This window comes from Pundamilia nyererei, unplaced genomic scaffold (assembly GCF_000239375.1).
Source record: "Pundamilia nyererei isolate P.nyererei 1_Seehausen unplaced genomic scaffold, PunNye1.0 scaffold00046, whole genome shotgun sequence".
Classification (NCBI taxonomy): Eukaryota; Metazoa; Chordata; class Actinopteri; order Cichliformes; family Cichlidae; genus Pundamilia; species Pundamilia nyererei.
In genome coordinates this window covers 631288-643273 of record NW_005187447.1, presented here as the reverse complement: position 1 = coordinate 643273, position 11986 = coordinate 631288, and the positions used below count along the sequence as shown (strand labels likewise).

The window sequence follows — 11986 nt, the reverse complement described above, 5'->3', positions numbered from 1 at the left end:
CAGCTGGCTGGATGAGGGGGTGTCCCTGATTTTGACACACACACACACACACACACACACACACACACACACACACACACAGATGTTGTACATTGTACTCCAGCTTAGGTCTATTGTGTTGACCAGACAAGCAAGACAATGACGCACATCTGGAACACATCTTTGTGTGTCTTTGATGTGAGTCTTTGTGCATGTGGACATGTCTGTGTCTAATTGTGGCTCCGCTGTGCCTGTCGCCCTTCAGCCTTCCTTCTGCGTTTACGTGAGAAATTTACAATCATGTAATCGACACTAGCAGTTTGCCCTCTGACCCATGTGCAGGTAGTCTGTGGTTAAATTCCACAAGAGTCTTTTTAGAAGCCTGAGCACTGCTCTGTAGTGGTGACAGGTTGTAAACATGGAGATGGAAACAGCAGAGACAAAGACTTTAAATAGGACGCAAGCTTAGATAAGTAATACAGTGCACACTAGGGAGCTCATCCCTACCCTCATGTTATCATGCATAAACATAAAGTTAACAACAGTATCCAAGAAACAGAAAATCGGCGGTGCGGGTGAGTCGTTTGGAGAAGGGCTGGAGGAAATGTGTTTTTGCTCCATTGTGTTTTAATGTGGAAACTTGTACAACAATTGATGCCAATAGAGTTGGTTTAAAAAAAAAAAAAAGATGTTTAGAGGAGTGACTTCACCATCACAGTTAAGTCTTACATAACTCCTACACATGCACAACACCGAGCCAAAAAACTTGAGTGACCCTATCCAGTTTGAAAATGAGAACAATATTCAGCTTATTGTTTACTTTACCAATAAACAGATGTCCTTTTTTTTTTTTTTTTGTCCTCTTCGATTTACCCTCCTCACGTGTCCTTCACTCATCTGTGCCGTAATCATGTGATGTTGCAGAGAGCCTATCGGACAACGCGTCTGCTTTCAGTAGCCGAGCCAAACAGCTGCACAGGAGGATGTGGTGGAGAGATATGAAGGTGGGGCATCCATTTCTTATTTAATATATATATATTTAAATGCAACACAGATAACATTTAAATATCTGCTCATTATGGAAATGAGGAGGTAATCTAGCAAATCAGCTTGATTAGCAAAAGTTTTAAGTTCTGTAGTTATTTGTAGTCTGCAAGTAGCTATTTCCAAAGTTGATCTACAAATAGGCAAAGCATTGAACCCCATGATAGCGCCCTTCATTTGGATAATGAAGGAGAAATTATACAAATTATACGAACATTTTACGTATTAATGAATGCCTACATTAACTTTTAGTGTTATTTTTAATGCATTTAATGAGTTATTTTTTGCATGTATTTACGATTATGACAGTTTTTGGTCCTCCATGGGAGATGTTCACCGTTGTGTGTTCGGTGTCTAATGTGTTGTTTCTCTCTCAGATGAAGATGATTATTGCGCTGGTGGTGGTTGCTCTCCTGCTGATTATCATTAGTAAGTATTATACCAAATACATGAACCGAGTGTAAATTTACAAAGTGCGCAGGACTTCTCTCTTACTGTTACTTTTTTCTTTTCTTCTCTTCATCAGTTCCAGTGATTCTTCGATATCGCTAGTGACTTTGGAGGAGGATGGGAACAATCTTCCTCTTCCTCTAGCTACCCCTGCACACAATCCTCCACTCCAGCTAGGGGGCGGCAGCCAGCTTCCCACACCCTCTTCCGTATCATCCTGTATACCCTCAAGGATCTGGTCTCTACTTGCCACTTAGTACAGATCTTATCACTGTATTCTCACATAAATCTACAGTGAGGTCGGTACTAAGGCTTGGTTTGATCCCCAACTTGAAACTAATCTCCAGAAATGGGACACATGGGGAAAAAATGGGGAGATATTCCACCAGTGCTGTTTGGGAGAAACCTCTCAGCCCTCTAGTCAATGTGAAGGAGTGCTCCATTCCATGATACATATCACATGCAGGACGTGACAACAAGTCCTGCATGTAACATCATATACATCGATATTGTAAAGGCAGGGAATCGATGCCAACCATCTCTTAGTTTAGCCAGTCTGTTTCTGCTGCAGCAGTCTTATATAAAGAGGCTGTGAACTTCCAGCAGATAAACCTCTGATGTCTGCCCACGATTTCCTTGTGTGCTCACTTATTCTGAGGCTTGGACACTGAGAATGTTTTCTGCCCATCACAAGGTGGGAGAACATCTGAGGTTCATCTGTGAGGTCTAAAGTGGTGTTTCTTTCTTAATCATTTCAGTGGCTTTGACTGCTTTCACTTTTCAGGTATCTTTCCTCGTTCTCACAGAAACATGAGACTAGAAAGGAACTACATGTATTCATACAAGAACCTGCTCTGTAACAAATATCACCATAGATTGTTAGTGTACAGAAGAACCATGTCAAACCAAAACACCAAGGTTATGAATGTCTCCTAACCATTCTGTTCTCAGATGCTGAGCTTGGTCACAGCTGTCAAATTTGTTTTCCCGCTTGTGACATTACATCATCTCTCACGCTGCAGATGGTTCTGTTTGGTTTATAGGCTGCTTCTGTCTTTTTCTTTTTCTCCACTGTTTTCGATTTCTTATTCGCTCAAGTGTTTAGCTGCTGGTGTTCCCGTCGTCGTTGGAGGGACTGTATGGTTCACTGTATGGTTACGTTATAAGGAGGGGGGGGTGATTTATGTGGTGAAAGCTGAGCTGTGAAACAAGAGTAGGTGTAACTGTCTGGAATTAACTCTACATGGTCTTTTTTTAATTTATTTTGGCTGTAAATATTGATTCTGTAATGATGTATAATACTCTGGCATTGCATTGGAAGACTGTGATCCTTTTTTTTGCTCTGAAATAAAATGATTTTAAAGGGCACTTGTCTGCTTTGCTGTGGTCTGAATTGGTACACTGTCTTATAGGAAGTCAGAATAGATGAGTATGGATGGAGGGCGTATGGGGAAATATGTATAGAGGGGGAAAAAGTAATTCTCATGCCGTACCTCCACTTTGAAACACTCTTAACTATCCTCATGCTCTCAGAGCCTGCAAAGTCCTTTTATCTCTTCTCATTACCCGACAGTTTTATTGGCTTGTGGCTTTACTGGCAGTTTGGAGTCCCATGATGGCACTAAAGTTGGAGGGACCGGAGCTCGTGAGGTGTTATTGTTCTGACAGACGCGCTGCCTCTCGTTCCCTGGACAGTAGACGCAAACGCACACTGACAGCTCTGCCCTTTACTTAGCCAGCACTACCCAACTCTTCTAAAGGAGGAGGAATTAAATTGGCCCATAGGGACCTTGCCTTTTATTGATCATACGCAAATGGCATTCCAGTTCGTGCTCATTAGTGATGCACACAGTAGGGGGGATGACTTAATTTCAGCTATGAAGAGGAGAGAGGTCATTTCATGTCATGCACTTGCCTGAATGTCGTTAAAGCTGTGGTGATAAAGGTGCATGTTGCTCGATGGTAACCACAGAGGCTGTAAAGTCCTGGCTGTAAAAGCTGCTGCCCTGTCAAGAGTTAGAGCTTAGAGTTTTGAATTTTGCTACTGGTCAGGAAAAAAGATTTGGGCCACACTACTACTTAAATCTATGAGACACTTTTATCCGTTGCCCCTGCTGAGACACTCCCACATTGGCAGCCGAGGATGTTTTGGTCCTCTGCAAGGTGCTGATATCTGATGACTTCAGATTCCGGGCATAGCGACGAATTTATGAGTCGTATAAAAGTGAATTAAACCCACAAGAAAGCAGAATGGATAATATGGCAGCCAGTTAACGAGCACACACCCTCTTCATCTGAGAATGATCAAACAGAAGATCATAGTGTCAGTGGTTTTAGGAGACTCTTTGCTCTTTATTTTAATTCTCCTCGTGAGTGTTTACCTGTGGTTCTTTTGGTTTCGCCTTTAAACTTCTCTTTAATTTAAATTATTGGAAAATATTAATGAAATTAATATCTAACAATACCACATAAAAGAAAAGTTGATTTTAAGCATAGTGTACCCTATTCATCTGTTCATCCATCTTTCCAGCCAGTCATTGCTTCGATAAAGGTAAATGTGTCAAGTAAGCATTACCAGAAGCAGTATTACGTCTGCATGTCTTATCTTGTTTACTTTCTAGCTGACTGGCTCTCCTTTTCCCTCTTTTCCCTTTGGCATCCCTAAAGTAGACGATTTAGGCATCAGAGTGATCTGCCAGGTCAAGAATTGAGAACATAGAAAAGTAAGGAGGCATGAGAATAAGAGGAGTAGGAAAGGAGCCAGGAGAGATTCAAGAAACGCAAACAAAGGCAGGATATGAAGGTAAGCTGAGAGCTGTAAAGATTAGTTTCGACTGGAAAGTATGTTTATCTGCACCTGGAGTGTTTCTCTTTCAGATCTTTTATTCTGGCTCTCTAAAGCTATCCTCGTATCTGATAACTGTAGGAATGAGTCACTACAGGCAGTGTGTCAGAAAAGACAGAAACAAATCCACTCAGGCAACAAGTGCTGGGAATTTTCACTCATGGGGATCAACGTCAGGTATCCAGTTGTCAAAGGACTTATAACCTTTGACCACTCAGGAGGACGGCTCTTACTTGCCGATTGCATCACCCCCGCCCCCCCTCTTCCAATTTGGGAAGGGAACACTGTCTTCTCAGAAGGTAATTGTATCCAACAAGGACAAGCTTTCCCCTCTATTATTGACCGAAATGTCAAGCAAATCTCCTTTGACACACAGGATGAGGCATATTATTGGAGGCTTTTACACAATAAAAGGTATAATTATAGCAGTAATTGAAAATAATGAAAAGACAGCAAGCTGTAACGTCTGATTCCTAAATCTGTAAGCATAAACAGCTTATGCATGAATGAGACTTTTTTTTTCTTTACTTTCTTTTTCTTCCCTCCCTTCTCTTCCTCCCTCCTCTACACCTCTCCTCTCATCTCCTTTTCATTTCCCTCCTTTCGTCCCCTCCAGAATGTATAAATATCTGTGAGCTGTCGGGGGAGAGCTCAGTGTTGCAGACCTGTTTATAGAGGAGAGACAGAGGAGAGAGCAAGAGTGGGAGGAGAGGGGCAAAACTGCAGAAATAGAGAAAATACCTGAGGGAAGACTTAAAAAAAAGAAGAAGAAAGCCATCAGTTGAAATTAGGAGTTGCGAAAGGTTTAGAGGATAATTCCACAATAAATCCAAGAGTGGGCAAAAGAAAGAAAAAGTTTTTAGAGTTAACTGTGAGCTGTCTCAAACATGTTTGCTCTACTCTCATTCTGTTTATGCGGTCTTCTGATGCGAGGTGAGGCACAGGACAGAGCTACTCTGTGGAGGGGAAATGACCGAGGTGGGCGATGCCACTACACCTTCACGGTTCCTAGCCCTGTTGAGTCCAGCTGCCCACAAATTGGAGGTCCGGAGGTGGAAGGACTGAAGGCCAGACTCAACCTATTGGAGGTCCTGGTGTCCCAGCTGAGTGCAGGGGACTCTCGGCTCCCAGGGGTTCAACAAGGGTCTGGAGCCAGAGTTCAGTCTGAGCTGCAGGAGGCACTGAACCGGGCCGTTGGAGAGAGGAACCTGCTGCAGAGCGAAAAGGAGCGCCTAGAGAGGGAACTGAATGGGCTTCAGCTTCGAATGGAGGAGATGAGGAGGGAGACAGAGAGGCTGAGGAACAAACCCTGTCCTCAACAGACACCCATGGTCCCACCCAGCCCCACTCTGCAGGACAGGGTCTCAAAAAGACCTGGTAGTGGTAAGAGAACCACCACATACTTACGTGCAATGCTTAATAACATTTGCAAATAAAAAAAGAATATCTTTACTTGACAATATCCTATTTTTATCATCAAATTAAAGAAATCTACCAGGTCATTTTATATCTACATCAGTAATTAAGATGCACAACAGAAGGAGCTACTGTCTGCACACAGGCTGTCATTTAGTTGAAATATATAATGAGCGTTTGAGTGAAGAATATTGGGTGCATCAGAGCAGCGAAGGGATGACACAACAAATTCTTCTATGTAGAGTTGCATAAAATACCAAAGCACTGCTCATGTATGTGGATCGTGTGGAAGTCTGTTTATGGTCACTGCTTAAATCATCAGTGAGTTCATGTTTTAATGATTCACACCTGTTTGCATGCTGTTAATGTTTTGGTTGCCCCTTTTGTCTGCAGCTACACTCAGCTCAGTTTTCTGTGCTTCCCACTTCCTGCACTGCATTTAGGGATGATAAACACGCAGCCCAGAGGGGGTCAGCTTAGTATTTATGGGCAGAGGTTGCTTTCTTTATGACTGGTGTTTCCCTCTGCATGGCAAGAAGTGTGCGAATAGCTCTGCTGGGGAGGGAAGGGGGAATGAAATGTGATGCACTCTCTGGAAGCGGTTGTTCCTTTGCCCAGATCTCATCTGAGGGCTTTTGATGATAGCTGGTGGGCTGGGATTGTTGAGGATGTGGGTCTGTGGCCAAGAACAGGGGTTAGAGGGCTCCACGGAGCTTAGAAGTTATCTTAGAGCCACTGAGGTTATAAGTGGCCAAACACAAGTAGAACTGACATGGCCATAATATTGTTGGTAAGCACTCTCTTCTTTTTTTCTAAGCCGTCACTCCGTCCACCCTCCTGGCTCTCATCGTGAGTTGCTTTTAAGGCTGAGCTTGCCATCAGCAGTAAATCCTGCTTTTCTAATTCCTGCCAGACATCCCTACTCCCTGTGCATCAGGAGAGCTTATAAGCTCTATCTCCTGCATACTCCAGGTTATCTGCTGAGCTCCTCATGTTTGCACCTGCAGACTGAAATACACAGAGAGGCTCCCTCAGGGTGACAGGCAGATGTCGAATAGATCAGAGTCTGAGGAAGACATGCAGGAGGAGAGAAGAGATAAATGTCAAACCAGGTTGTGTTTAGGAGTAAGGAAACTCTGACAGGAACATTTTTTTTATTGTTTACAACCCATGCAGTGGTTATGATCTCTAGTAGTAGTTGCCACTCAAAATATACGAGCCGCACTGTGTAATGTTATTCTAGGTCTTATAAAAAGATATTCACATAGAATTTACACTGGAAGTGATAACACAAACCTTTTTTAAGGTAGACAGCTGAACTAAGATCCCAAGAAAATCAAAGTTTACAACTTGAAAATGGTGGAAAATCGATGAAGCCAGTAGAAGACAAGCAGTTGTAGAAGTCAGATTTATATAGAAAAAGGTTATTTTAGTTTTAAGTCACAGGAGAGGAATAAATACAGTCTGCTTCATTGTCTTTTAGAAGAGTTTCTTCAACTTCCTGAATGTGCAGCCAGCAGGATTTGCAGTAGTAAATAATATTTGCAAGATGCCTCAGGCACAGGGCTTCACATGCAACAGGTAGAGGAACTGCAGCTCAAGAAAATCTTCTGTGTGGTATACTTCAAACACTGACTCATGAGTATACAGGAAGAATAAATATCCAGATGCAAAATGTTTACAGCAGCCGAGCCGAAGTCTGCTAGCTGGGGTCAATTAGACTCCTCCATCCTCACATAAATCCTCCGGCGGGAAATTAATGAGGTTTATGGTATTTTACTCAGTGACATCCCAAACAAAAGAGGCAGGATATGAGGGCCCATATGGCAATCACTGCCATACACACTAGGGAAAAGACAGTAGGAGAATGTGGCTGTTTACCTGTGATGATGATAAATGGCTGTTACTCTGTGGGACTGTCCTCAGAGCAGAGGCAGACATTAAACTTCCTGCTACAGTTAAATCACGACTGGTGCTTTTGCTTTAAAAACCTTTAATTTTTGGGAACATTTGGGAACGTTTTTTACAACACAACTGTTGTTCGTCATTTACCATCCTTCTTCCCGTCTTTATCATAAATCAAGATTTGCTTCCAGATGAAAACGTTCTCTGCATCATTAGGCTTGATTATGAAAAGCACGGCTTTCACATGCTCACACCCAAGCAAATAGTCCCAGAGGACGGCCGTACCCAGACATAGACTGCGTATCATTTTTTTTTCTTTTGTAAACATCACCGTGTTTACGTTTTCAAGTTTCTGAGGGGTACACAGTTTGCAGTTATTGTTTGACATTGTTTAGGTTTGAGTATTTCATGAAGGAGAGAAAAGGAGAGAAGAGAAGAGAAGAGAAGAGAAGAGAAGAGAAGAGTGATATAGGTTAAGAAGAGCAAAACGGGTGGTTTGAAGATGAGCTGACGGTGGGGTGGAACGGGGTGTCAAGTGTGTTGACTTGTGTGTTATGTATGTGTGTGTTATGGTCGGTCAATCTACCGACTGTCTGACTCCAGAGCAGCTGGGAATCCATTTAGGGGTGTTTCTTTTCTGCTGTCAGATTCCCTGCTGTCATTGATGCCATAGACATATTTGGGTATACATAAACTCTCTCCAACTACAAGAAAAGTGTGCAACAAAAACCTATGATGTGCCTGTCTGTGTTTAGGGTTGAATCCGATGTCTCGCCTCATGACCAGACCCAGCAGGCAGGAAGACAGCAGCAATTTGAGAGGTGAGATGATTTTTCTGCAGAACTTTCACTGTCTCCTGTATCTTCTTCAGCTCACCCCAGGTCTCTCTCTGTTCAGATTCAGCATGGCAGTATGGAGCTCCGGGCTTTCAGGAGCTGAAGGCTGCCGTGACAGAGGTACCCGCTCCAGGTGGCAACGAGGACAACACAGGTAGTTGGATGGTGTATTTGAACTGAGGCTTATTGCTATTTATGGAATCACAAATAGAGACCAGTAGATACATATTGTCTATACACACCAATTAAATGCATGTTGTGCAGTACTGAACTACTAGTTGCAAAATGGAATAATGGAAACAAATATTTTACAGTTGTACGGTGGGTCATTTAAAAAGTGGTTTTCTTTAAAATAACTTACTTGTTCCTAAACGGGACTCCTTGAACATGTTTGTGCCTTTTGAAGAGTTTTAATACCACAATACTTATTATTTATTTCACTTTTATTGTTTTTTTAATTTTTGTTCTCTTTCTGTGTCATTTTTATCTCAGTGAGATATTATTTAACTTTTCTACCTGATATAAACTATATTGTTATAGGTTGTGTTTAATGTTTTGTCTCCTTTGGTATAATATTTTAAATTAACTTATGAGATCCTGGTGTTGGTCTTGTGCACCACTTTTGTGAGACTCTAGTCTAATTAGCAGGTATGTGTGTCTGTGTAACACACCCATACAGATTATACTGTAGATTACTAGAGATGATATTGTAGCACTCTACCCTCTCATCCTCTCATCCCGACATGGTCACTCCTGACTCCAGAAAAACACGGTGCTCATAAACCAGTGGATGATGTCACCATGACTACGTTTTATAAGGTTTATAGTACAAACACACCAGTATGACCCTTTAAAGTGTCCAGTTTTTACAGCTCCTACTTCCCTCCCTCCCTTCACCCTTCTCCCCGTGCATCCATCTGACTTGCCAAACATGACACTCGCCCCCCCACCTCTGCTGACAGTCTCAAAGCAAATACTACTATTAATACTGGGGCATTTGGGGTGAGAATACCACAGTCATGCCTGTCTGTAGGTATGAGCGCAATCCTGAGTTTCATATTTGTCTTCTAAGTGTAGAGGGAAAGCACCTCTAGCGATGACACGCTTGAACCTTCCCAAAGCCACGTCACCGCTCATTTCGGGGCTAGTTTTTTTTTCATGGACATCATGAAAATACACATGCAGTCAACACAGATAGTCATTTGATCTCAGATGAGGCCACACTAACCAGTATATTTATAAGACATACTCCTATTTAACCTTAAATCCGGCTTTACTTCCTGAACCTGAGAGCAAGGGTGTATTTAAGGAAGTGGTAAATATACAGCCTGCCTTATCGTTTTCCAAATAAGAGAAGCATAGAGTTCCCGCGCAGGATGAGTCGTACTACAGCTGCTGCTGCTCTGGTCATGGTGACTCGGGCAAAGTTGGACTTGTTGTCGAGTTGCATCTCCAGACCTGTTGTCTGCTTCCATGAGGAGAAACCGTGACCTCGATCACATTCCTGTCGTCACCCCTCAGTCATGCGCATGTAGATCTCCTCGTTTGAGCCACCTTAAATGATCCCATGGCCTAAATGTTTAACTATCAGGGAACATTTGTGTTTTTTGAGAAATAGTAATCTGAGGTGTTTTCTATCCTTCCTGTTTGCAGGATGTGGGGAGCTCCTTTCAGTTAGTGAGCCGGTAACTCACAGGAAAGCTGATAATATAGAAGGTAAATATGGTATTTGGATGCAAGACCCTGAGGCTGTTTCTCCTTACGGACCCAACATGCTCTGGCGCATTGATGCCATTGGCGCTGAGGTCAAGCAGATGTTTGGGTATGAGGACTTGGAGCAACTCTCTAAAGGCTTCCCATCCAAGGCAGGTGTCACATGGTTGATGTTCAGGATGGAACACATCTTTGATCTTAATTAAATCTTGATTATTGTTCTTGTTTCCCCCCGGTAGGTTCTGCTACTGCCGGAGTTGTTAGAGAGCACTGGTGCCACTGTGTATAGAGGTTCCCTGTATTATCAGAGACGCAACAGCCGCACTCTCATCCGATACGATCTGGCTTCTGAGAGCGTTGCAGCTCGCCGTGAGCTTCCTCACGCTGGCTTCCATGGCCAGTTCCCATACTCCTGGGGAGGCTACACCGACATCGACTTGTCTGTGGACGAGAATGGGCTGTGGGCCGTCTACTCCACCAATAAGGCCAAGGGAGCAATCGTTATCTCACAGCTGGACCCAGAAAGCCTGGGGGTGAAGAAGAGCTGGGAAACCAACATCAGGAAGAACTCTGTGGCCAACTCTTTCATCATCTGCGGCAAGCTGTACACCGTGGCTAGTTATGCATCTCGTGAAACCACCATCAACTACATGTACGACACCGAAACCAGCCAGGGGAAGAACCTGGCCATCCCCTTCAAGAACAAGTACGGCTACAACAGCATGATCGACTACAGCCTGGCTCAGAGGAAGCTCTTTGGTTGGGACAACTTCCACATAGTGTCCTATGACGTCAGGCTCGGGCGCCAGCAGGCCAACTGAGGCCAGCACGAGAGTGACTGCTGAAAAGTGACATTTGCTTGGCTGTTCCCGCTTCAAAGACTCACAGCTTTAGAGCATGAGTGGCAGCAGTTGTTAGAAACCTAACACCTTCAGTATCCATGTGTAGAGGAGCCTAACTACCAAACTTAAAAGTGAGATGAAAACATCTGAGGAACAGTGTTCCAGGCAGGTGCTTTTTTCCTCAGATGTGAGGAGCTTTGGCTGTGGTATGATCCACAAACATGTTTTTAGAGGAATTATTTTTGTACCGCCTTTAATCCAGATGTATAATTTTGTTGTTTTCTTGTTAAGCTATGTATATTTGAGGTTGAAAGAAAAGAACACAGAATTTTTCTATGTGGAATTAAAAAAATATGACAAAAACTCCTGTGGTACTACATACACCCTATACAGTTGTTTCACCAGTCAACATCTTTTATCAAATAAACTGCGCTCTTACTTACTGAATATTGCATGTACTTGTACAATGTAGTCAAAATATTGATGTAATGTTCAAAATCATCATGAAATAAACCTGAATTAAAGTCTGAGTGATTATTTGTTATCTTAAGATTTTGAGACGTTCAATTATTAAAGAAAAGCCAAAGACTTAATGCAATTTCATCGCTTTCTAGCTATTAAAACTAGATTGAGCAAAAATAAAACAATTATTCTGATCAAAGTATTGCACATGCTCACTTAAACGTCAGGGGTATAAATCTATCCAGGTAGGGAGCAGAAACCAGTGTGAATCCATTTCACACCCCGTCTCCCAGCACAGTTTCAAGAGTGTGGAGAAGATACCATGAGACAGGTCTTTTATTGCACCTTCTTCTCACCACCAGGACCATGCAGCTCGACTGGCATGTCCCAACTTCTTCCAGCTCCCCCAGGATGACACATACACAGGCACTGCAAAGTTTGTCGTCTCTCCCAAAACAGTCTCAAGAGTGCGGATTAGATAACAGGAGATGGGG

At 42.9% G+C, this 11986-nt stretch overlaps 2 protein-coding genes across 5 annotated transcripts in view; both read left to right on the top strand.

Moving 5' to 3' along the window:
- Positions 1-3080, top strand: part of vamp4 (vesicle-associated membrane protein 4) — a 9952-nt gene extending 6872 nt beyond the window's left edge. For all 4 annotated transcript variants that reach the window (XM_005732216.2, XM_005732214.2, XM_005732217.2 and 1 more), the window contains 3 exons: positions 904-983; positions 1401-1452; positions 1550-3080. In XM_005732216.2, coding sequence (XP_005732273.1) covers positions 904-983; positions 1401-1452; positions 1550-1575 — 158 coding nt within the window. In that variant the 3' untranslated portion in view covers positions 1576-3080. The remainder of the gene's footprint in view (positions 1-903; positions 984-1400; positions 1453-1549) is intronic.
- A 1877-nt stretch (positions 3081-4957) lies between these two features.
- myoc (myocilin) lies at positions 4958-11560 on the top strand. Its single transcript, XM_005732213.2, has 5 exons — positions 4958-5701; positions 8395-8460; positions 8537-8629; positions 10129-10340; positions 10428-11560. Exons 1-5 carry the CDS (start codon positions 5206-5208, stop codon positions 11007-11009), a joined length of 1449 nt encoding a protein of 482 aa, XP_005732270.1. The 5' UTR covers positions 4958-5205; the 3' UTR covers positions 11010-11560.
- Positions 11561-11986: the final 426 nt, after the last annotated feature.